The 25,848-nt window shown below is 40.5% G+C and overlaps 1 protein-coding gene across 5 annotated transcripts in view; it reads left to right on the plus strand.

The window, feature by feature from the left end:
• GNB1 (G protein subunit beta 1) overlaps positions 1 to 25,848 on the plus strand; it is a 38,904-nt gene that overhangs the window by 1,014 nt on the left and 12,042 nt on the right. For 4 of the 5 annotated variants that reach the window (XM_058039251.1, XM_058039248.1, XM_058039249.1 and 1 more), the window contains exons 2-4: positions 18,448 to 18,499; positions 24,769 to 24,876; positions 25,457 to 25,495. In XM_058039251.1, coding sequence (XP_057895234.1) covers positions 24,820 to 24,876; positions 25,457 to 25,495 — 96 coding nt within the window. In that variant the 5' untranslated portion in view covers positions 18,448 to 18,499; positions 24,769 to 24,819. Of the gene's footprint in view, positions 1 to 44; positions 121 to 18,447; positions 18,500 to 24,768; positions 24,877 to 25,456; positions 25,496 to 25,848 lie in introns of those variants that run through there. The other variant, XM_058039250.1, reaches the window with a different exon arrangement.

A 25,848-nucleotide genomic window follows, 5' to 3' on the forward strand; every position in this document is an offset into this window, starting at 1 on the left:
TGGAGAGAAATTCAAGGGGAAGGAGGAAAAAAAAAAAAAAAAAAAAAAAAAAAAAGCAATGGTGTGGCTGCTGTAATGGTGGAAAACTGATTAAGAGGAGCCGGGGGTGAGACAAACAGGGTAAGGCTGCTTGCAGCACCCCCGGGCAGCCGAGGGCTCGCAGATGGGGCTCATGCTGGGTGTGCTGGGCGAGGGAGGGGTAGGGAAGGTTTTGTTCTCGTTAGAACCGGAACCGAGCATGGATTCAAACCGCATATTTGTTATATTTGTTCCCCCATGTATTACGGTGCTGCATATTTTTGTGTGCCCGTAGCAGCGATAACGAAGATCATGGAGGGTGTTTGCTACAATAGGAAGATGGAGTTTTCTCCTTGGAAATGTTGTTTAAAATATTGTTTCAATTCCGAGCTTTTTATCGAAAGGATTTCAGCGTTATTTTTTTTTTTGATCCATCCAAGGGATATTGAACGTGTAGGGTTTTTAATCCTACAGCTTTGTAGGGGACGAGGATGTGTAAAGCCTTGCATGTAAATATGAAAGAGATAAAGCGTTTTATTAACCAAAAAATCTTGTCCAGAAGAAAATCAGAATGATGTAGAGGTTGTTGTAAGATGTCAATTTATCATTCCTGAGGATGAACTGAAATTTTAACGAATGTGATATTTCATTATTCCCTAACAAAGTCATGGCTGGGACTCGTTTTGAAGCAGGCATCCTTTCTAGGATGTGCCGACTGCCACGTTATTATGTATTGTCTCCACAGGAGGAAATAGGAGGAAAGCACTGTAAATGTAAGGCTTAAGTGATTATTGAAACAGCTTTTGAGAATAGTTGGCTCAACTTGGGGAGGCGATTTAAGACTGAAAAATTAAACGTTTTGCTGCTGTAGGGTATCTGCACCTAATCGTGAGACATTTATCACATATTTTAAGCTGATCTGGACACGAGGATGTGAATCGAGACAAAATGCTGTCGGTGTGTATGTGAAATACGTGTGAGGAAATGAAGATAATATGTTAACAGCTAAATCCGTCCCCAGATGTGATAGATCAGAGTTTATTTCTGTCCCTTGTGCTTGAGGAGGGGACAAGGAGAAGGGGTGATAATAGTGTAGTTGTTTTGGTGGCTGCAGATTAGCCAGGGTGTGTGTCTGATTTTCTTTCTGCTGTGAATGAATGGATCTCTCTGTGCCTGGGCCCAGTAGCTGCAACAAGATGGCGTTTGCAGCAAGGCAGCTCTCATTTTTCAACTCCTCCTCAGCCCAGCTTTGCCAAACTAGATCTTATTTCGTAATTGTGTTTTAGATTTACTTTCTCATTCTCTTTGCTTTCTTCTCTTCTGGGGTGGGGGCAGGAGGAGCGTTTGGAAGATTTGCTGTGAGAAATCTGTGTTTTTTTTTTTTTTTTTTCCCCTTAATTTTTGTGAGCTCCTCCAGATAGGAACTAGGTGGGAGGAGTAAATAGTTTTATTGAAATGTTCACATAGGCTCTTAACTGAATAAAGGGGTGACACAATTTTCGTTTTTACCTTGCAGTGCCTGCTTAACGCCACCAAAACGTCCCTGGCTTTTGTGAAGCCTGTTGCTAAAAAGCAGCTTTTAAAGGCAGAGCACAGGTACACAAAGGCTGCTGGGCCGTGGGTCTGTGCTGCCAGGTGATCTCGGATCAGAGCCTGTGCACACAGGTGTCTCTCTGTGCCACAGGAGGCTCCTGCCTTCTTCAGAACCTCCCCATTTGGGGAGGGTTTCAGGCTGACCCAGAATTACTGCCATCCTCTGGATAACTGTTCTTTTAATGGGCACGAATAAGAAAGGCTGGGGGGTGTTAAAACAGCTCTGGGTACTCAGTTTCAAAATAACACTGCAAATTTCTAAAGCCTTTTACGTTATTTTTTAGTATCTTTTGAGAAAAATGGACTTTTCATTTGTAGCTCCTGTGATATTTCAGTGCCAAACACCTTAACTTTGGTAGCCTAAATAAAATAGCTTGGTTAATATTTGATATACTGGAGTCAGGCTTAAAACAATACACTTCCCAGCAAGAAAAATAAGAAATGCTTGTTATGTCTCCTGTATTCAAGTGACCTCCAAACCTTTGATATTATCAAACATTTTACTACTGTTTATCTATTACTTAATGTATAATCAGTTGTTTGTTAGTTTATTGGAGTAACCCAGCTGTAGCTCATGCAGAAGGAAGCTGGGAACAGCAGAGCTTTTCAGTTGAGGCTTGCAGTGCTGGTCTTTTTCTTAATTAAAAAAAAAAAAGCTGAAATTAGCTGAGTGCATTTTATTCCTGTGGTGTTTCATGAACACTTTTTAAAAATTAAGAATACTGTCTAATAAACTGTTAGTTCCATTGAAGTTAATGTCCTGTTAAACCTTAAATTACTAAAATTTTTTTGTTATAACGACTTTAGCTCTTTAGTACAGGATCAGAAAGAGCAGAGTGAAGTGAGATTCTGGTTTGGGTAAGATAAATTACATTTATCCTTGTTGAGTCCTTGCAGCTGCTCAGTCAGTACGTAGCAGGCATCCTAGCATGAAATCTTTGACAACATGGTAAATTAAAATTCCACAGGAAATCTTAGCAGAACAGTTTCTTAAATCACCTCTGTGCCTCATGGAAACGTGGAGATGCTGGATTTGGACTTAATGGGAATTCTTGTGTAAGTAATCAATGAAGTTCTGTACAGTCAGGGAGTGGATAGAATTTTGTGCAGCATTATTCTTAATATCATCCCAAAAGAAACCTTCCACAGCTATTAAAAATTATAAAACTTGAATCATTCAGCTAATTCACTTAGAATAAGAAACCCCTTCAATTTATGCAATTCCAAGGCCCTTTAATTATAGTGGCAATAGATATTGTGTTTGTAGGATGCCTTTTCCTGGAATGAAGCAAGATGTTGGCTGCCCTGTGGAACTTCCTGGTGCTTCCATTTGCTCATGTGGAAAACAACCAAACTGCTGCTTCTTAAATAGGAACTGAGTTAGGATTTCTCAATCCCTGTGCAACCAGATGCCAATTCATCTAAAACTTTTGTTGTTTTTGTAGATTCCTACCAGGCCTGGAGCTGTGGTTGGGGATGTTCAGCTGCTTTTGTAGTTCCTGCAATAAAAAATGGGAGTTGTTAGCTCTCTGTGAGAGCAGCAGTAGATTTGTCTCCTCCTCTCTGGGCTCAGCTCGTGTTCTAGGCACTGAATTGGATTAAATTCTTACTGTCCATGGATTTTGGCTCTCAGCATTAGTGGATTGGTAATTGATATTCTCAATTTTAATATCCACTTTTGGCCATATGGCACACCGTATTGTCTCAGCAATTGCATTTAGTGTTGCTTTGGATGAGCAGGGTGGAATGGGAAATGGAAATGGGAAATTGGCCATTCCAGGTGTTGAATTACCCTGAGGTGAGTTGGCCTTGGAGTCTCTAATGCCTGTGGTCATGGCAGAATTCTAGATGGGGTCTTTTTTTTATACAGAATTTTAGGTGGGTTTTTTTTAATACAGAATTTTAGATAGGGTCTTTTTTTATACAGAATTTTAGGTGGGTTTTTTTTAATACAGAATTTTAAATGGAGTCTTGTTTTTATACAGAATTTTAGATGGGGTCTTTTTTACTACAGAGTTTTAGATGGGGTCTTTTTTTTATACAGAATTTTAGGTGGGGTTTTTTTAATACAGAATTTTAAATGGAGTCTTTTTTTTTATACAGAATTTTAGATGGGGTCTTTTTTAATACAGAATTTTAAATTGAGTCTTTTTTTTATACAGAATTTTAGATGGGGTCTTTTTTAATACAGAATTTTAAATGGAGTCTTTTTTTTATACAGAATTTTAGATGGGGTCTTTTTTACTACAGAATTTTAAATATAACCTTGAAAGTAGCTTGCTTGCATTAATGAAATGTTTCTTAAGCATGTGACTGAAGATAAAATGGACATTTTTTGAAGGGAGTCTCTTGGTTGCTTGATGTGCAGACTGAAAATGAAAAGAATACATATTCCATTCAAAATGGTTTTTTTCTCCCCACTGATAAAGTTGGAAGGAGCATTAGCCAAGGTCATGATAAAAAACAAAAATACCCCCAAGCCCCCACGTTTCTATTTAACATAGTGTCTCCATTTATTGTTTCTTCCCAGGGTGTCCAGTGTGCTGGGGATTCTGTGAGTGTGGATTTGTTTTTCACCAAACAAATATATGCAGAATCCATAGATCCTTGAGCCAACTGGTAGTTGAGCAGAACATTAAGAGGTTTTTAAAAGCCTGGAGCTGGCTATGAGCAGTACCTTCACTTGAGATGCCAAAATAATCAATGTAAATTACTGTGCAAAGCTTCCTAGTAGCAAATATGGGCACTCCAAGATGGGTTTTTAGGCAGAATATTGCATTTTTTATTAAAATAGTAGAGGATTTCTGAGTAGAGAGAAAGGAGATGGTTAGAAATACACACTTAAAAATAATTTTGTGAGCATAAAAATCAGATCTTCTTGGCCTCTTTTTTTAACAGCTGACCTTCTAAAATGAAGTTCTTTGCAATTAATATCTTGTAAGAGTATTCATTTGTATTAACTACAAATGAATTAATGTATTAATACTTGTTCATACTGCATTTATTGGAGTGATGTGGAATATGATTTGTTAATCTCTTGAAATACAATGGAATATTTCTGGCTGTCTGGAGGGTTTGGGTGTGCTGGTTTCAGGGGGTGATGTTTCCCTTGCCCAGTGTATTCTTAGAAATGCAGGAATTTTCTGTCTTGAACCCAGCCAGGGAGTACTGACAATATTCTGGTGCCATCTGGAAGCAGCCAAGATGTGTCTCCTGCTATGAATATCTTACTCTCACTTTTACTGGGGGTGCTGCAATTAAATGCCTACATGGGAATTTTTTTTTTTTATGTGTTAGCCAAAAAAATACTTTTTTGGGGACATTATGGAAGTGTAATTTGTAAGGAGCCATGGAAATAATAACTTGTAAATTCTCTGCAGGATTTTTAGTGCTGGCTTAAAGTGGAAGAAAATAAAGATATATCTGGGTGTTGCACATTGACCTGGTTATTGGTGTTGGGGCAGTAAGGGCTTGAGAAAGCAGTTAAAAAGCAAATGTTGAGATATTGCTGGATTTAAATCTTGTTAAAATCCAATAAAGTAACTCCAGCAGGTTTAAAATTGGAATCCTTTGGAAGGTGTTGCAGACATTTTGAAGACCTGGGAAACATATTCATAAAGGGAGCACAGTCATAAATTTTGGGTTTATGAATATGTTCCCTTTGTCAGATACTCTGTGGTAATTAAAAATGATTGAAAACAATGCATTTTTGTCATGAAGGGAAGACCTGCAGTTATTTGTGCATGTGATGGGACTGAAGGGTTAAAATTTGATCTGTTTTGGAATCCTGATGATGGATGAGTGGAAGTGAGGCTGAAGGCCTGAGGAAGGTGATCTGAGGGAGCTTAAAGGAGACAAAGCTGTGAGGTGGCTCTGTCATTGAGGGTGGTAAAGACAGGCTGAATCTCAGAGTTCTTTTCACAGATCACATTTAGAACTTGGTGAGGGAAAGATTAGTAGCATTTAATGCAGTGAAGGCAAAGAGGCTGATTAAAAACCTAGTTGCCATTTTAATGGGAAATGGAATTCATTTCTGTAAGTAGTTTGCCTGAAACTGCTTCATTAAAAATAAGTTTATTAATTGGAGGAGGTAGAATATCAGCTTGTCAAATCACTGCAATTTCTAAAGTTTTCTGTTTAGTCTTCTGTTCTATTACACTCTAGATGTTATAAGGATTATTTTAATTGTGTATACTTAAATATTTTTTTTCTCTCTGTTCCTACCTTGATCTGAAGAAGGTTTGCCTACAATTTCATGCCAGTTATGTTTATCATGTTTTTTTCAGATGAGAATATTTTTGATGTCTTCTTGAAAACTGCAGTAATGCCTGCCAGCACTCCCCAAAAAAAGAAAATATTAATTATCTGTAATTAGATAGATTAGATAATTTTTTGTAGCTTTATGTAACGTGGTCCTATATTCAAAGCTATGTATAGATTTTTGTCACTATTTTAAGCTTGTTCTTTTTTTTTCCCCCAGCAAAGACGGAAAAAAAAAAAAAAGTAAAACCAAAATACTTCTCTGGAAACTCAGAGTTCCATCCATGCTGTGTGTGAAAGTAGGTTTGGGGAATATTTTATCAGTTCAGATATCAGTGCTGATTTGGCTCATCCTCATTAGAAAATCAAACTGGTTTGGGGAAGAGGGAATAAAGGAGGAATTTCAAGGCTTTTGTGTGACTTTGAGGGAGGCAGCTGTGGGTGTTGGCCTCGCTGACAGGAAGGGATTGTGTTTGTTACAGTAACCTTCATCACAGCCGCTGATGGCTCTGTTATTTTCTTTCTTAAAGAAAAAGAGTTTCTGCTGAGCTGTTACAGGTGAGCTGTTCCTCCTGTACATTTTCATTTCTTACTGCATTTCTGGCTTTTTTCCTGGCTTGGGTTAGGGGTAGGGAACCATCTTAAAAGTCCTCTCAGGCACACGTGCTCTGTGTTTATCCTGCCATTTCAGGATTTACTAAAATCTGTCAATAAATAGAGGTTATCTAAAATTACTTGCAGAACCATGAATTATTTGACAAGCTGAGTGGGTTTTGTTGTATTTTTTGTGAAACATTAAAATTTCCAACAGTGATCTGACAGCAGAATCTTTAATTGTGAGCCTCAAAATTGGAGTTTAACTTGAATTGATGCAGAAATACACATGGCCAGTATTAATGGGGTGTTCTGTACTGGAAGGGCTTTCTCACTGGCACATCTGTGCTAACATGGGATATTTTCCCAGATTTCTTTTCCTGAGGGTGCCTGGGCAGGATGTTGAGCTTACAGATGTTGTTGGAGATCTCGTGTCCTGTCCAGATGTGCAAGCTTGGGGAGCTGCTGCCCTTCTGAAATCTGTGGGGAACTGGAGAAATTCAACCTCTTCTATCACACAAACCACTTTGTATTCAGTCCCAATGTTTGGAGTTCTGTAGGTATTTAAGAGATTTACCAAAACAAATGAGGGGTAGGAGGTGGGTCAAAGCTCCAAGGTTAAAGCCACGCAGAAGATGGTAGAAAATTGCCTTTTTTTTGTTGATGCAGAGATCTTAAAAGTCAATGCTTGGTTATCTTCAGTAGTAAAATTTGTAAGGCCAGGCAGAAATGTTCACTCTGTCAACAGCACTGATCACAAGTCCTTGAACTTACTTCTTAGTTTGAAATATGTGCAATACTGATATTTTCCTGTAAGATCTTGGTGGTGAAAACCATTGCAGAAAGTCTGGTTTAGTCATATGTGTGAAGTTGTGTCGTGTTTAACTTGATTTAAATTACATTGGAGCTGATACATGTTGGTGTATCAACCAAGTGGTTCAAGGTATGTGTTGAATGTGGCAATGCTTGAATCTCAAAATTAAAAAGTAAACTTAGGCTTCAATATCTAAAAATCTAAAAAAAATAGCTATAACTGCATAATACAAAACTTATTTACTGGAAACAAAATGTAGTGACACAACAGAGCTGAACAGAGCAGGCCTACACTGCCTCAAGATGCTGAGAGGAAATCTGTTCATGGTCCTCTTGCATTTTATCATTTTGCTTCCCAAAACTCTGAGGGGTTTTGTTGTTTTTCACAAATATGTTGGGAGGTTGGTGTGGTAATTTTCTCTGTTTGTCTAGAAAAACAAAGTGAATGTGATAGTGTGCTGAAATGTTGAAAGAAGCTGATCTGTCCTGGTTGAGGAGCTTTGCTGAGCAGATGTTTGATGTTCCTGTGGCACATTCCCTGCATGGCAGCTCTGGAGTCAGGCTGTGTGTGTAACAAAGGTGGTGCCTGGACAAAGATCAGGGCAGGCTCCTGATGCTCCTGGCACTGCACTTGTGCTGCATTTCTCTGCAGCTGGCAGAGGTTATCTGCCCCCTGCCTGCAGGCTCACTGGGCAGGTTCCTTGTGGCAATGCTGGGGAGTACTCACAGAAAATAAAACTCAGCAGGAACCATTTGTTAATGAATTGAAATTGAAATCTTCACAAAGTAGTGGAGTCTTCAAAAAGTGCCTCAGCTGCTGGGGAAGTGGGTTTCTGTATGTGGAAGCTCAAATATCATGGACACCTTGGACACTGAAATCAAACTGGTTGGTTTGACTTCCAATTCTTTCTTCTCCTAACCATGGGCAGCAGATGAGTTTCAGGAAGTTCTGAAGTTCAGCATTGCAGGAAGTGCTGTGGTTTATCCTGAGTGCCTCTGCTGCTCTGGGGTGGGGGAGCTTGAGCAGGGCTGGCTCAGGGACAGAGGTTCTGGGGGGGAGCACCCAGTGCTCATCCAGAGGGGAGGCAGGGAGGACCTGAGCAGCTCCAGAAAAGCACCCAGAGGGGCTGAATGTCAGAGCAGAACCTCAGCAGCTCCAGAAAAGCACCCAGAGGGGCTGAATGTCAGAGCAGAACCTCAGCAGCTCCAGAAAAGCACCCAGAGGGGCTGAATGCCAGAGCACAACCCCAGCAGCTCCAGAAAAGCACCCAGAGGGGCTGAATGTCAGAGCAGAACCTCAGCAGCTCCAGAAAAGCACCCAGTGCTTGTCCAGAGGGGCTGAATGTCAGAGCAGAACCCCAGCAGCTCCAGAAAAGCACCCAGAGGGGCTGAATGTCAGAGCAGAACCTCAGCAGCTCCAGAAAAGCACCCAGGGCTCCTCCAGAGGGGCTGAATGTCAGAGCACAACCCCAGCAGCTCCAGGGCTCAACCACCCAACCTGGCTGCTGCTTTGGCACCACTTTGCAGGTATTTTTTTTTTTCCATTAAATAGGTGGCATTATCTTCTGATGTTTTCAGTTTTGTTGTTCTCAGTTAATTCCCTGGTGTTACCTACTTTTTTTTCCTATTTATCATATTTTCCTCTATATTTTGATCACCTGACAAGATAGATGCCATCTCCAGGAATGCAATTGATATTTAAAGATGAACAGCAGAAGTTTTCAGAGAGTTAGAGCAGATCCCTTGGGAAGAGGAGTGTCCAAGGGTGAATTGAGTATTTCCTGCTGTACCTTTGTGCTCTCTGCTGTGATCCTGGCCCTGGGCTGTGCTCTCCTATCAGCACTGCTGCCTTGTGTGTTCCCAAGCTGCACTTCTCAGTCTGATGCATTCAAGGGCTCCTGTGTTACTCCACTTTTCAGGCTCAGCCTTGCTTTTCCTGTTCTCCTGTACCTTATTTTGTACAAACAGTTCGTAGCAAAATACAGAATTGGGAGAAATCAATGAGCATAAATCATTGCTCTCCAAACGAATGGAGCTGCTTGCACACTGATTAAAGATGGGGCATGTTGATTTTGGGCCTGGAGAAGGAAGTATTGCTCAGTCTGTTTTGGGTGAAAAGATGTGAGAAATGCCATATTTTAATCTCTGCTGAGTATCTTTTATCTGTTATATGCATATAATATATTTTGTTGATTTTTAAGGTCCACTGAAATGCTTCTTCCTTCAGACTGTGCTGGGAAGCAGCTGTTTGTCATGGTATAGCTAAACTGTTCTAACAGTGCTCTGTTAATCTCTCACTGAAGATCACTGTGCTGTTTGAACACTACATTCTTATTTCAGTGAATTGAATGTATTCTGGTTTTTAGCTAGGGCTTGGATAAAGATCTTTTCCATGGTTGTAAAGAATGAATATTTTGCTTTTAGCTGATCTCTGAGGCTTTGTACAGTCTGTGTAGCAGAGGCACAAAGGAGCAGATGGTTTGTTCCAATGTCTTAACTCCCCTATTTTTGTTGGGGCAGATGTGACAGCAGCTGTGGTGAGGAGGTAGTTATCAACTCAGGTCCAGCCTGCCTCCAAGATGGGCTCACTTTTGTTGCTTCTCTTGCATTTTTCTCCTTATTATTTTTACTTCATAAAAGCTTAATACAGTGGGAGCTTGCTTGCTTTCTCTGAGTGCTTCTAAGGCAGAGCAGGAGGAAGAATCCCTGGATTCTGAAGTGCTCTCTCAGGATTTGATGCTGACAGCAAAAAGCATTTTGGGTGCAGCTCTTGATCCGTTTGGAGAAGCACAATTGGGGTTTGGTAGAACATGGACTGCCTTGCTGCTCCTGGAAGCACAATGTGGTTCTCATTAGTGCCCCTCATTATTGTCTGTGGGCCCTGGTGCACTGAGACATGGCAGCCTGGGAGCTGCTCAGCAAGCAGGGAAATGCTGCTCAGAGGCAAACTGGCCATAAAGGATCTCTCTGGGTCTGGAAATGTCTCCCTCAGATCAAGAGTAGAGCTATGGCAGTTTGCTTCACCCTTCATCCTTGTTTTTAAATGGATTTACTTGCAAGGATGTAAAAGCAGGGTGGCTGAGTGTGGCTTTCTGGAAGTTGGTTGTGTTTTTTAAAAGGGTGTAGACAGGAAGCAGTTGGTTCTCCCTTGACTCAGTTGACTCTTTATTAGCTGGCACATGCAGAACAAAATGGATGATTCAGCTCCTGTTGATAAAATAGCAGAGCTAAAATGTATGGAAATACCAAATACAATAATGGGGATTTCTGCTGATTTCCTGTGCTTATGCAGGCACAGAATGTTACTGGTTTATTTTTTGTGTTAGTATTTTTCATGTCTATTCCTCAATATTTGTTTCTGGTTTTTGTTTTTTTTTGGTGTTGTAAATAAGTGATCACATAACCCATTTCCTCCTCTAATGTAATAAATATTGTAGTGAAGATCTCAGTGTACCTGCTGATGTCACTGATGGCAATATCTGAACCAGCCCATGATTTTTAACAAGGTGAAGATCATTCCAAGCCAGATGTGTTGGCAGGCAGAGCTGAGAGAAATCCCATGCAGGCTTTTGGAACCCACTTGTTCCCTTACACTTTAATCCCTGCCAGGGCAGCTGATCCACTTGATGGATTTCATTGTAATCTTCAGGATTTTGGGAGCAGGAGGTGCCTCTGCCACGTTTTGCATCTCCCCATTCATTTCTTGTGATTTCCTGGGGATTCAGTGCAGTGTGATCCATGCTGGGCTCTCCTCAGCCCCTCCTGGGAAATATTTGGGGAGAGGTGGGCAGAACATCATCCTGCTGGAGAAATCCATCAGTCTTTGTGAGCACTTCTGAGCATTTCTAAATCACAGAAAATGAACTGAAGGCTACTTGAAAATTGGCTTACCCAGAAGTGACTTTTAAAAGACAATATTTGGATACTTAAGGGGAATTCTCAAGAATTACATTTCTTAATAGGATTGCAATTTACTATAAGCATGTTCTTAAAGTGTGGATTAAAAACTTGGTTTGATACCTGAATAAACATGATTTTAATGCTGACTTCCATTAAAAAGAAACAACTCAATGAATTCAGGCATGTAAAGTGTTTTTATTTGCTGTGTAATGGTTCTGTCACCCTGGGACACTGTGAACTCCTCCTCCAGCTGTGTGCTTCCATTTCTGGCTTCTAGCAGAAAATGTTCTGTGTGTAGCTTGGATTGTGACCTACCCCAAACCTATAGATCCAGCTGATAGACACGAGAAATCACACATTATATCAAAAGATAATACCCTGATCCCATGGCATTGCTTGGTAATGTCACAGGAATATTGCAGTCTTACTTTGGTTATTAATTATTGAAGCAGGACTGCAATATTCCTGTGCTGCATGTGCTCTGCCCTGCTTAGGTAAACACAGATTCTGGTGCCTTTGCAAATGAAGTGAAAGCAGCAGTAAAAAGTGGAGGTTCATGATGAAAGAGCTGAGGGAAGCAGTGAGAAATGGCAGCTGAAGGAAGAAACAACTGTTCAGGTACTGTGAGGCTCTGCAGATGGAAGCATCTAGTAATAAATGCTTAGTCATTTCTCTGTTGGTTAATTAATAGTAATTTATTCTCCTTCAGTGCTGCATGTGTTTTGTTTGTCAGTCTGAAGGGAGATGTCTGGGAGTGTGTGACAGCAAAACTGGGTTTGGATAAAGGGATACTTTAGGAAGTGACAATTTTCAGTGACTTTTTTTGATAAACGTAGCTAGAAATTGATGCATAAGCAGAAATTGATGCATAAGCAGATTTTAAGTTTTTACTCTGGTTTTGGATTTTTTGCATTCTTTTTAAATGGTAAAATCAGGAAAGAAGACAGTAAAAACATCACTGAATAGTTGGATAAAATTGAGGTTTTCTGCAAATGTATTGCTCTTCAGAAGGCCTAACTGCATGGAGATAAATTGGAATAAAATCTAGAATATTGGTTTATAATGATTTAATAAATACAACTTTGTTGAAAACTGACACTAAATACCAGTAATGTTTGTTCTTAAAATAAGTTAACTTTCCATGCCTGCCTCTTATCAGGAAGTGTAAAAATGCTCTTAAATGGGAATTTCTTTGAGAGGAAGACAGAAGAGATGTAGTTAGGAAATGTTTGGGCTTGGGTCACTAAAGTCCCAGGAGGTATTAATATTAGTGAACTACTTCAAAGATCTCTTAAGACCTTCTTTTTAAAAAGTGCTATTTTAAGCATTTGCCTTCAGGCCTCTGTTAAACTTGTAATATCAGTTCTTTTAGTTTTTTACAGAAATTTTCTGCTGTACCTAGAATATTAAAATGATTTTTTTTAATAATGCACATGGCTTCCAGATGCATTTAGAAAGGATTAATGAAATGACCTGTTAGAGTCCAGCTTTTTGTGCTTAAATATTACATCAGGATGATTCTTTTTTTAAATGTAGGTCATGGGATTAGCATCAGGAAATGTGAGTATTTGGCAGCATGGGGTTGTGGCTGCCATGCAGGCAGCTGGAATTTGTGCAGGAGGGGACCCTGAGCCCACCAGAGCTGTTTATTGCATGATCTTTGCATTGTCTCCTTGGCAGGCTGCTCTTTGAGAAGGTGCTGAACCATCCAAAAAGTTGATTTTCAACTCCTTGTTCAGCAGAGGGAGGGATGACTCCTTGGAAAATGGAGCCTTGCAAGAAGAGCTGATGGATTCTGCAGAATTTGCATTTTGGTGCCTTTCAGGAGGTGTTGTGTTGTGTTACTGGTGGCAACAACCTCTGGCATATTGGGGGATTTGAGCACTGAAGTTGAACTTTTGTGGTGAATTATTCATATTCTGGAGCAGTTTTGGAGGAGACAGAAATGCCCTGTTCCTCTGAGACAGTGCTTGCAATTTGGGACTTGGAATGTGGAAGTGCCTTGCTGAATTTGGGTTTTGCAAGGTTTAATTTTCTGAAATAAAAGGTTAATTTTAATTTTTTATTTCTTCTTTTTTGTTGTTTTTTTAATGTTTTTTGGTGGGTTTTTTTTTCTGAATAGCAGCAGCTATTTATGGTGGATGGGTTTGTTTGGGCTTTTTTGTTGTTTTTGTGTTATTATTTGGTTTGTTCTGGGTTTTTTATTATTTTTGCATTCTGAAGTGCCAGATTAAAGCAGTGAGGCACTTGTGGATTGCCTCACTGAGGGCAGTTTGGTGCTTTGGAGTCTGTTCTGCCTTGTTTTTCCTGCTGGTTTGTGTCAGTGAGGTTACAGATGAAGGAACGTGGCCAGAACTTTGCCAGAACTGTAGAACTCACCTTTATTCTTTAACCAACAATTTTCCTGTGTTCTGTGCAATAAGGAGAATTTTTTTTAATTCCTAATGTGATTTTAGATACATGAAGCTGAGCAGAAAAAGTGCACAAGTTTCTTCAGGAAGAAAACATTTCTGGAATTCTTCTACTTGAAACATAACACACAAAAACTCTGAAACTCTCAGCACAGTGCCTCCAGAAATGCAACCTGTCCTTCCCTATGGAGCTATAGGTAACAGTGAAGCACTGATGAAATCAGGTTGTTGAGTTGCAGCTATTTTTAACTTGTGTAATTATCATTTTAGTCACACACTCCATTGAAAATGGAAATTTGTGAGCACTCCAGCCAGCCAACGTGGCTGCTGCAAGATGAGCATTAACACTGATGGACCTGATGCTTGTTTTGTGTGTGCTTCCCACTAATATATGGAAAAATGTCTACTGAGCACAGCAACTGCTTCAGCTGGGAACTTGGCAATTCTTCAGCACCAGAAGCAGCCAAACCTCCCACAGAAACATTCAGCTGTGCTGGCCTTGCACCACACAAGTGCTTCAGGAAGTTTTCAAGGAGTTGTACAATCTCCTGTTGTCCCTAGCAGGGTGAGCTCTTTGGCAAACCTGTTTTAGGAAGGTCCTGCTTGATTTTCAGATTTGGTGAGCTGGGAAATTACAGACATGGCAGGTGGTTCCCAGAAAGGAGACTTCAAATAAGTGTATTTAGATTTAGGAATTTGGAATTATTAATTTATACTTCTCTAGGTTGGACTTCAAAGCTGCCCTTGGAGGAGGGGACAGCAAAGATTTGGATTTCTGGACTCCAGTTCTGCAGTCCCCAAGGAAATTCTGATCTGGAATTACCTAATCCTTGGAGGGGCACATGCAGATCCTGAAACATCCTTTGAGCTTCCAGCTGTCTGCTAGAGCATTTTAGTTAGCCATTAAACTGAAGATGGGAATTTTTGGGGAGTTTTTTGTATCCAGAACAATCTTGAAAGTTGAAATTTGAGACTTAATTACATTGGAATTTCAGGATGCTGGCAGTGCTTTGGCAAGGTGCTGTAATAATCCCTTGAGCATCTAGCTGCTGTTCTGTGATAATAATCAGCCATGCAGACTGTAAGGAATGATTTTAATAAACCAGCTTGCAGTGCTGTTTCACAGCCATTATCTCTGCCTCAGAGGTGATACATTGCAGTGCTGGTGCTGCTGGGTACCTGTGCAGGAGTTCCTGAATTAGGAACTGCCTGGCTCCATCCAGCCATCCCTGCTGCCTCAGGGGGCAGAGCAGCACAGCAGCTTCACTTCAAATTGCTGCTTTATCTTAATAGTGATACTGGGGTTTGCTAGTTGGTTTTTGGGTAGTTTGAGGGGATTTTTTTATTTTTTCTTCCCCTTCAGTACAGTTATTTTTGTTTAAGTGCCTTGATTAAAACAATCCTATGTGCCACTCTTGCAGGAGGATGTGTTCTGCAAGACATTTTTAAGATTCACGTGGTGTAATGGTCATGAAAATCAGTTTTTACTGGGGTTGGTTGAGATCCACGTTAAGCTGTGTGAATGAAGCCTCAGATACCTGTTTATACATTGATTGCATCCCCCATGAACACATCTCCCACCTTCCTACAGCAGGGACAACTGCTGGGGGTCCTGGGCAAATCCCATCCCAGGCTTTGGGGCAGATCCTCAGAATCTTCTCTGATTCCTGGCCTCACATCCCTGTGCATGAATTGCTGTGTTTTAAACACAAGGATGCCTTTGCACAGTTCAGATATTCAGCCTTGGCATGGAGTCAGTGTGTGTGGAAAGCAGTCTTGAGGAGGTTGGCATTACATCCAGAATATTTGGGGTTTAAATCCTTCATTGAATCCATAGGTCAAGAGGAAAACGTGTTTATCTGTTAATGGCTTTGGAGAGGGTACAGTGAGTGTGTTTCATCTGCTGAGGAAGTTGCTCTGTTTTGGAGGGTTATTCACATTTCCTATGATGTGAAAACATTTCAAAATGTTTTCCATATTCTTCCAAGTTCTTTGTCTTCCTTTTCTTCCCTGCTTTCCCCAGCCTCATGAAAAAAGTTGGTGTCTTCTGCTGAGATCTTCTTCATGAGTAGACTTGTACCTGGAGTTGAGATGAACTGGGTTGGTGAGGGGCTTGGAGCACAAACCCTGTGAGCAAGAACTGAGGGAGCTGGGGGTGTTTATCTGCAGAAAAGCAGACTCAGGGGTGACCTTATCCATCTTATAATTCCTGAAAAAGGTGCTGTGGCCAGGTGGGGCTGGGCTCTTTCTCCAGGAACTGACAGAGCCAGAGGACACAGCCTCGAGCTGCACCAAGGGAAATTCAGGTTGGATATTGGGAAGAAGATTTTTACAGAAAGGGGATAAAGTTTTCTACAGAAAGGGGATAAAGTTCTGGAATGGCTGCCCAGGGAGGTGCTGCAGTCCCCATCCCTGATGTGGCACCGGGTGCCAGGGTTTGGTTGAGATGTTGGGGCTGGGTTGGACTCAGTGATCTCGAAGGTCTCTTCCAGCCTGGCAATTCTGTGAATTTGGTGGAATTCTGTGAATTTGGGAGAATTTAGGGAATTCCCAGGAAGCAGGGAGGTGCTGGAGTCACCATCCCTGGGTACCAGGGTTGAGTTGAGGGGTTGGGGCTGGGTTGGGCTCCATGATCTTTAAGGTCTCTTCCAAGCTGGGGATTCTGTGAATTCTCTGAAATTTCAGGCTGAGTTGTCAGCTCAGAGTGACTGCTTCAGTGTCGGTAAAGAACAAAGGATACTGGGCTAGCAGCAGTCAGTGAGGGCAGCTTTACCCAGAAATGAAGAAGTTTGTGATTTGTGGAGTTATTTACTCGTTTTCAGCCCAAATGGCTGTGCTGGTTGTTCTCTTGCAGCAGGAGGCTGTGGCCATGTGGGGACACTGGGAGCACCAGCCCTGTGTGGGGCTGGCTCTCCTCCAGCTGCCTTGGTGTGCTGGTTTAACCACTTGAACCATGCTCCCAGTGTTCTGTGGAGCTTGTTGTTCTCTGGTGTTTGTGAAGCCCAGTTCTGGTGTCAGGGAGCTGCAGCTCTGGGCTCAGCAGGGCTGCCAGGGCAGCTCCTCACAAGGACTTTGCTGGGCACTGCTGTGGTGCAGGGAGTGAACTGGCCTCTCATTTTCATGTTGCTTTTACCAGGCTACATTTTAGCTAAAAATGGAAGCTTGTGGCAATGCAGATCTTTTTTTCATGAGTAGCTTCTCTGCTTTTGTCCTTAAATGAGCTCCATCTTTAAGGTAGAATTGAAAATATCTCTCGTTGCCAGGACTGCGTTCTGCGAGCATCCAGCAGAAACTTTAACCCTTTGAAAAATAAACTCAACTTTGATGGGAAAGTTTGCTGTTATGCTCCTTTGCTCTTCTTGCAGGCTGGTTAAAGTAGCTTGTTTTGTTTTTCTTTTTCTTTTTTGCAGAAGGCAAATGAAATCTGCAGCACCTCTCCTGCATTAATGAGGGTGCAGCACAGGACAGTAATGGTGTGTGTGCTTTGCCCTTTGCTGTTGTGTATTCTGTGTGCTCTTAGAGCACCAGCATAAATTTACTTGTTTACATTTCAGGTAATTCTTTCAGAATTTCATTCGATTTCATTATCTCTGTAGTGAGGGCAAATTTTTTTTTTCCTATCAGGACTTCTGGAAGTTGACAGGAGTTGCTGCATTTTCAGAATTTAAAATGGTCATGTCATGGTTTTGTGTCTGGGAGTGGAGTTTGGCCTCTAAGTGTGAGTTACTGTTCATGTCCCAAAGTGTGTTGTTCTGGCAGTAACAAGCAAAACTGCTTACTCTGTGATGGTTTCATAATCACAGCATTAAAATGTTTATCTATAAATGAGCTTGGGTGAGGATGATCCATATCCTAAGTAGCTTAACCTCCATACCAGACACTGGAGTGGTTTGTAAATTCTCCAGCTTGTAGTGAACTGTAAACTCAGAAATGTGCATTTTGTGTGAGATTTCAGGTGGAAGTGTGTGGGGTTTTAGGCTGATTTTCTGATTTAAGGTCATTTTGCTTCAGTACCTTGTTGCTTTGTGCTCACAATAATCTCAGCTGTACTGATGGGGCAGCTTTGAGCACTGAGGGGTCCCTGGCATCCCCCCAGCTCTGTCTGGGTGTGTGACAGAGCCAGATGCAGGTGTTGGGATGTGGAAGTGCTTGTCAGTGTTTCACATCTTGGGATGAACTGAATTATTGCTTTGTGCTGCCTGGAGAAAAAAACAATTCCTAAACTTCTTACATTTTGCCCTTGCTGCTAAAGCAGTGTGTTAAAGCAGAGCAGTCCAGCCTGTGAGAGTTCCTGAATGTGTCAATTCTCTCTGTACTTTGTGACACCATTAGTGATTAAAGTTGTAACTCTTGCAGAGAATGGTGTGCTCTCACTGAGCTCATTAGTAGGAGGTTTATGTAACTTCTTCTGATAAAATAGATATCATGATATTTAGCTGTGCTTACAAGGCAAAGGGAGCTCAGGGGCAGGATTGAACAGAAATAATTCCAGTGTGTTGAAAATGCTGATTTGGGGAGGGGACACTTTGTAGCAGTGAAAATTGTGTGACTGATACTGTATTTTCTTCTAATCCTAAATTCTCTAACAGCATGGACTTCTCTGTCCCTGGGGCAGGAAAATGATCTCAGGATGGCAAGAGTTTTATGGGAAAAGAAGGTCAAAATGAGCTGCTTGACACAAAGTCATCTTTTGGTTGTGTTACAGGAAATAAACCTGTGCCCATTTCCTCCATGCTCAGTTAGCTCACAGGAATATCTGCACTTTAGTAGTTTAATTCCTGTTAGGTTTATTGAGAAATCAATGCTCTTTTGTGGGGATTACATTAATTGTGGTTTTGGTGTCTTTTTTTTTTTCCAGAATTTACATGTTTGACAGCAGAAGTTGGCTTTCTACTGTAGTGAGAGAAAATGTAAGTAGAGAAAAAAGATTTTTTTTTCATACTCCCTGAGAAAAATCCTATTTTTAAAAAGTGGTTAATTCAGATTTTTGGCTGTTCATCTATGCAAACCTAAAGTAAGTTTTTTCTCCTTTAGCATGTGTATTCTTGTGTCAACAGGAAGGATTTAAAATGGCCAGGAAAGCTGCTAAATAATAGATGTGAGTGCCTGCCTCTGTCAGAGAGGGAGCTGGCAAAGCACAGGGAGAGCACAGCTGAAACTGTTTCATCTCAGTGGGGCAGGGAGCTGTAATAAATAAAATGATGAGAATAGTCATTCTCTCATGAATGAAAAATTACTTCTCCACCATGTTTGACAAAAGAAGGCCAAATTTCTTTTGAGCAAAGTGGTTCTTGTCAGAATGTTCTTTTCAATGTGTCACTGTTATTTAAACAGAACCTAACAGTTCCAGAGTTTATATTCTGTGTAATTGTAATTATTACTGTTGTTCTTGGAGCAGTAAAATCTTCATTACCTTCCAGAGTTTAGCTTGAATGTCTGTGAGGAACATTTGCTAATTGGCCAAGTATTTGCAGAGTTAAATCTGATATTTTCAATTACTGGATATTTATTGGTTTTCTAAAGGCAGGCAGCAGGTTTTATTCCTCTGCCCATATCTCCCTCTGGATCCAGGGGGACCTTGAGTTTTATCTTCAGTTTTAGTTCATATAAATGACAGAGAGAACCCCTCAAATTTGTTCCACCAACAATTCTGATCTCACTGCATTTCCCACAGAATAAAAGAGAAACAAGGAATCCATCTCTGCTCCTGCAAACAAAAAGAACCCTCAGCTTTTTAAAATAGATATCATAGAAATATCATGTGAATAGATATCATGGTATTTAACTGTGTTTAGAAGGCAAGTGGAGCTCAAGGACTGAATTTTTTCTTCAATTTTAATTCATATAAATGAGAGACACAACACTTCAGATTTGTTCCACAAGAAATTCTGATCTCACTGCATTTCCCACAGGATAAAAGAGAACCAAGGAAACAAACACATCTCTGCTCCTGAAAACAAAAAAAAAACCTTCAGCTTTTAAAAATAGATATCATAGAAAATTAATTAAAATATCTATCATAGAAATATCATAGAAATAGATATCATGGTATTTAACTCTGCTTAGAAAGCAAATGGAGCTCAGGGACTGATTTTTTTTCTTCAGTTTTACTTCATATAAATGTGAGTGAACACCTCAAATTTGTTCCACAAGCAATTGTGATCTGACTGCATTTCCCACTGAGTAAAAGAGAACCAAGGAATCCATCTCTGCTCCTGCAAACAAAAAGAGCCCTCAGCTTTTTAAATAGATATCCTAGAAAATTAATTTAAATGGATCTCATACAAATATCATAGAAATAGATACCATGGTGTTTAACTGTGTTTAGAAGGCAAGTGGAGCTCAGGGACTGAATTTTTTCTTCAATTTTAGTTCATATAAATGAGAGACAACACCTCAAATTTGTTCCACCAGCAGTCCTGGTCTGAGTGCATTTCCCACTGAGCAAAAGAGAGCCAAGGAATCCATCTCTGCTCCTGCAAACAAAAAGAACCCTCAGCTTTCCCAAGGCAGTGACGTCAGCTCACTGTAACTAACAGAGTTGTGGATAATTCCTTTGTCATTGTGGAAATGTCCAAGCTGCTGTGCCTGTTGCTAATAGGATTTGTGCTATCTGCTAGATTAGCACAGCTTCATTTAATCAGATGTCCTGCTCTGGGACTGTCTGCTGGCCATGCTGGCAGCTCCTTGTTAGGTTTGGGCTCTGATTTTGCAAATATTTTGCTTTTCATCCATGTTGGAGTGATGGGTATTGGCAGGAAAGAGGCTGAGGGAAGACATGTCAGCCAGGCTGTTTGTGGCAGAAAAGGGATTTTTGCTGAACCTCCTTAGAAAGTTTCTGTGCTTGAGTAAAATATGAACAATTTGGCTTTAAACCCTCTGTGTTACCAGACTTTGCATCCACAGTGGCTTGGTGGGATTGTGTTAGGCTGTGCTAAAAATACCTTGTGGCAAGCAAAGTTTGACCAGCAAGGGATAGAAATTCAAAATATTTGACTTAATGATAGCTGTAATTTCAAATGTGGGGTTTTTTCTTTTATTTCTAGAGATTATTCTCAGGACTGAGAGAGGGTGGAATACTCCATCCTTTTTTTTTTTTTTTAATAGGAATGGTGTAAGAAAATTAAATAAATTTTTAGTAAGCATTGCTTCATTGCTGTTACCAGCAGAGGAATTTCAGAGAGGAATAAGATTTAACAGTGTTTGGATGAGTTGTATCCAGCTCTCAAGCATCAGGCTACAAATAAATGTGAGGGTGTTAATGATACCTTGGTTTTAATAACTGGATTGAATTGGATTAACACCTTGAGCTGTGGAAAGGACACTGGAGTTGTTACAGTGAAATGAGTGGAGTGGAGTTCTTTTCTGCCACTGTTTTCTGAGCAGTGAGTGAATAATTCTTATTCTTTAAATAAAAGTGAGTCCACTGGGATGCTGAGTGTATCTCCATTTGCAGGAAGCACATGGAAGCTCTGTAGGGCTTCCTGCAGCTGAAAAATTCAGTGCAAAGCTGTTGGGGACACATCTGACTGGACATACATCCTTTTATACATCAATACAGCTCATTTTAGAGAAAAGCAAACCTTGAGCTGTTTCTTGATCCTTTTGACACAGCTGAATTGTGAAGTTTTGTTGTATATGGAAAGTAACAAATCAGGCAAAGTCAGATGATTTTCCTGTGTGGGAAACAGAGGAACAAAGTGACTTTTCCATGGGTTCCTTGTCAGAAATGAGGGATTTGGGTCACCTGGAGGAGGGGGACAGGGAATGCCCTGAGGTGCACAGGTTGTTGCCCAGCAAGGGGAGAATTACCCACAAGGTGCTCTGCTCAACAGGATTAGGGCAAATAAGCTTAGAGCACAGACACTTAAGCACTTCAGCCCTGGGAAGGTCTTGAGGGGGTCGGAGAAAGTGAATTTTATTCCTGAGGAGCTGCCTGCAGGGACACACTGACATAGGCCAGGCAAAGTGAGGTAAGCAGGGGTTTGGCTCCTATTTCTGCACAACTCTGGGGGAATTTGGGGAAAGGAGTGTGGAACTTGAGCAGTGACTTTTTTCCTTGATTTGGAATGCAGTAACTTCTTTGAAAATTGCAGAAATAGGATCAGCATCCACATCAAGCTTACAGATTCTTCTAGAAACTTTCTTGTTTAAATGCCTTTAGAACATGCCAAGAAATAAAAATCTATTTCATGATACTCAGTTGTGCTTGTTTGTGCTGAGCAGAGACTGTTCAATATATGGCCCATGTCTGTAATATAAATAAATCTGTATAAAATTTCCCATCTATCAAGAGTGAGAATGGATAAAAGCATTTTCCCCCATACATTCTTCTGACCTCACCTGATCCCCTTAAAGATACTTTTTAAAATACAATACTAGTAAGCTCTGATTTACAGCATAGCTGAAAAGGACATGGGAGGCTGGAACCCTTTTTTCCTCCCACAGATCTCGTATTTCTACCATAAATTCAATTGTCTAAAGCTCAGTATAAAAGAAATAGTGGAACAGCCAAGCTGGTTTGCTGTCTGTCCCATCAATTTTACAGTTTACTTCAGAGAACTCCTATATTTTAAAGCCCTTGGCTGCTGCAGGGTTGTCATTTCCTGAGTGAGTTCAGTCCTGTTGGCAGGAATTAGCACTTCCTGTTGATGTTGAAACAACAAAGACTACGAAGAGAATGTGGAAATGTGCTTTAAACAATTCCTATGGATGCTGGCAGAAAGGCAGCTCAGTTTGGAGTTGCTTGGGATGCACAGGGGCTAAGTTGGAATTCTCAGAGTGGATCTATCTTCAAGATGGGAAAATGAACTTTCTTAATGTGACTTTCTTCCTATGGTAAGGGTTCATCTCCCTGTTCCATGCAAAGCTTTGTTTCATTTAAATGCCAGAGAATTCTCTCTCACAGTGCACAAATTCTGCAGAAAGAAATGGGTGCTATTTTAAGGAGAGATATCTGCTCTGACTGACGTGAGATTATTCCTCTATTGTAGTTTTAAATAAAGCTACATGTAAAATATGGAAAATCTTCCCTGTGGATCCTTGTACCTGCAGCTGAATTCTTGGTGTCCTGAGTCTTTATTGCATCTCATCAGTGAGTTGCTGTGACCTTGGGCAGAGCACCAAAGTTTTGGCATTTCTTGCTCTGAAATAGGAATGATAGCATCTCTAAATTCTTTGTGTGGAGTGGTCAGTGTTTGCTTAGTGGGAAATTGTATATTAACTCAGAGAATGGCAGAACTACAAATGAAGAAGCTGAAAGATCTGAAAAATCACAGTTTATTCTAAATTAACCCTTTGTGACAAAAGCAGTGCATTAGTGTTTTACCAGGTGTGACATGCTCCAAAATTTAACAGATATCCAGCCCAGAGTGTTTGTCTGAGATGTAAAATGAACAAAACAGCTTGAGAAAACAAAAGAGCATTCCAGAGAAAAGCAGGATAATGAAATACTCAGGATGGGTTTTGTCTTAGCTGGATTTGGGCTGAGCTGACCAAGCAATCCTCAGGGGGCTTAGAGATGACCCTGGGAGCAGCAGGGAGAGGAACAAACCCAGTTTCAAACGAAGGGAAAGGGCCTTGGAGTTGTGTGAGTGAGTTTTGGGAGAGAAGCCAACTAAAATTCCTTTTCTCAGATACTGTGGGTTTCAGAGAAGAGGAAAAAATGGTAAATGATGCTGTGACAAGATCTGGCATCTGTTCCTAGAGGTTTTCAGTTTGGAATAACTACTGTGGAGAGAGCTGCAGCCTAAGTCTGGCTATGGGGGATAGAAATATTTAGGGAATATTGAAGCCTAAACTATTTTGAAGCTTCTTTTAACAGTGATGTTTGTTCTACTACTCTAATTTACCTTGACAGTCTGTTCTCTGTTATTGTGGCTGCATAAAAATGTGGAAGTTCTCCTCATCTTTCTCCTTGGGAAGGGCTTTGAGAGGAAAACAAACCCCACATGCTTGCAAAGATAAATAAGCTGATTAATTCCTAACAGAATAATATGTAAAGCTGCTAGCAAAGCATTTCCTTTATTTAATGGCAAAGGGTCAATTCAGGCTAATAAAATGTTCTAAAATCACACATTAGCAATATCAATTGATAAACTCCAGGTGTTCTGTGTAGTATTTGAAATTGGAACCAATTAATTTGTTCTGCAGTAAAAGATAAAATTCATCAGCATGTTTCTTCAGCATCTTCCATTGCTATCAAGCTGCAGAAATTTTAAAACACAAAATTAAGGAACAGCTGAGTTGGGGATGTGGAATGTTGTAGAAAATGCCAACAGTATCTTTCTGGAGCAGAGATTTTCAAAGATAAGTTGTACGTTTCATAGGAAATATTAACGGTTGTGATATTGGGGAACAGCCCAATAACTGAGCAGCTCTAAAGGCAAAGCTGAGGTGGTTTCAGTGGTTGTGATGTTTCCTAAAGCCTCTGTGTTGCAAAGATCAATTTGATTTTTGCCTAATGGTAAAATAAATGGCTCAAAGTGAATATTCCAATATAAAATATATAAATGTAATTTGGTGCCTATGGATACTGGGAAAACAGAGGCTTAGAGGGGAGAAGTGTCTGATGGATGGATGTGGTTTCTCAAACTCCTGCCCTCAACCCAAAAAATCCCTGATTTTACTCTGACAACCCGTTCTTGTCACAGTCTGCTCTGGGATCTCAGACATTTCAGCAGTTACCAAATAAAACCCTGAACATTTGTGAGTGATTCCTTTTCTCCACATAGCAGAACAACATTTTTCATAACTGTGGTGTTGCAGACTGTTCTTAGAGCATTTTGCAGGTGCTTGTGTCAGGGTAAATCCTTTTTCTGTTCTGGGAGGGTTCCTTGCTCTGCTCTGAAGAGCTGCAGGGCAGTTCTGACTTCCACATCTAAAATTGGTGTTACCTGCTCACTCAGTCTTGGACAAGTTGAATTTATACAAAATGAATCACAACATGAAAAAAGGAATAAAAAAAGGAAAAAAGGAGGAGGCCTGCAGGAGAGAAATCAATCCAATTCTATTTGATGGAAGCAAAGCACATCCTTACACTGAGGGGATTTCAGCCACACATTTCCACCCGTGTTTATAAATCAGTTTGCTATTTCTTTTCAAGTTTGAAGTGATTGAAAATACTTATAATTTCAAATTCTGCCTTTTTCTAATAGTCCTGCTTGTGGCTGTTTTTCAGATTTCTGGTTGTTTCAGAGGTGGCAGTGGAGCACACCTTTAGCACAGGAAAATGAGCGAGCTTGACCAGTTACGCCAGGAGGCCGAGCAGCTGAAAAACCAAATCAGAGTAAGTATTGTGCCCCAGCCCAAAGGAGTGTGTGCTGGGCAGGGCAGAAATGATGCCTGAAATGTTCCCCCAATGCCAGAGGTAATGAGGAAAGGGCAAGCACATATGGCTGCTGTAGAAAATTACTTTTTGGTCTTTTATATTGTAATAGTTACAGAAGCAATGAACAAAATTGCTGATGAAAATGAATGTTTGCTGAAGTTTTGTATGTGCTAGGGCATAACTAAAGTTTAAAAAACTGATAAAAATAAGGTCAGTGGTTAAGTTTGTCAGAGTTCTGTCCAGTAAGTTCTTAAAAACCTCTGAGGCTCTCTGAACAAGCAGTTCCACTGCTTGAGTGTCTTTGTGGGGAAAGTCTTGTTGCCTTTCTTCCAAAAGAAGAAGAAATTTCCAAATTAAATGCACAGTATATGTTGACAGCAGGCAGTGCATTATGGTAATGCTGCTGTTAGTGTGGGTCCTCTCTGGGTGACAGAAATGTTCTCTGAACCTTGGGTTCAGGGGGCTTAATTAACTTGATAAAAGAGAGATAGAAATGTACAGAACTCCATCCAATTTCTCTAATTTCCTTCTCTTGTAGGATGCTAGGAAAGCATGTGCAGATGCCACCCTGGCTCAGGTAAGAATTTCAAGAGTTTAACAGGAATTAAGAAAATATTTCCTTTACAAAAAACAAATGCTGTAAAAAGGTGAATCTGGTTTTGCCTCCTGTAGCAAATTTTTTTTTTTATTTTGCCTTTGGGTGTTTTCTTCCAGAAATAAGTACATGTTTGTCCAGCTCCTGAGAGCAGTGGCCTTGAGCAGAGATTTCTTGGAGTGACTCAGGGCACATTTCTGCTGCTTAATGGAAAATAATGCTGTGCCCTGGAGCTGGGAGCAGCACTGTTGTTACCCTGCTAATCAGAACCATAAGGCCTGCTGAGGTTAAACTTCTTCAGTGTCTGCCACATTTATCTGTGCAGGAGGAGAAAA

The sequence above is a fragment of the Melospiza georgiana genome, chromosome 22, assembly GCF_028018845.1.
Source record: "Melospiza georgiana isolate bMelGeo1 chromosome 22, bMelGeo1.pri, whole genome shotgun sequence".
In the NCBI taxonomy this organism is placed as follows: domain Eukaryota; kingdom Metazoa; phylum Chordata; class Aves; order Passeriformes; family Passerellidae; genus Melospiza; species Melospiza georgiana.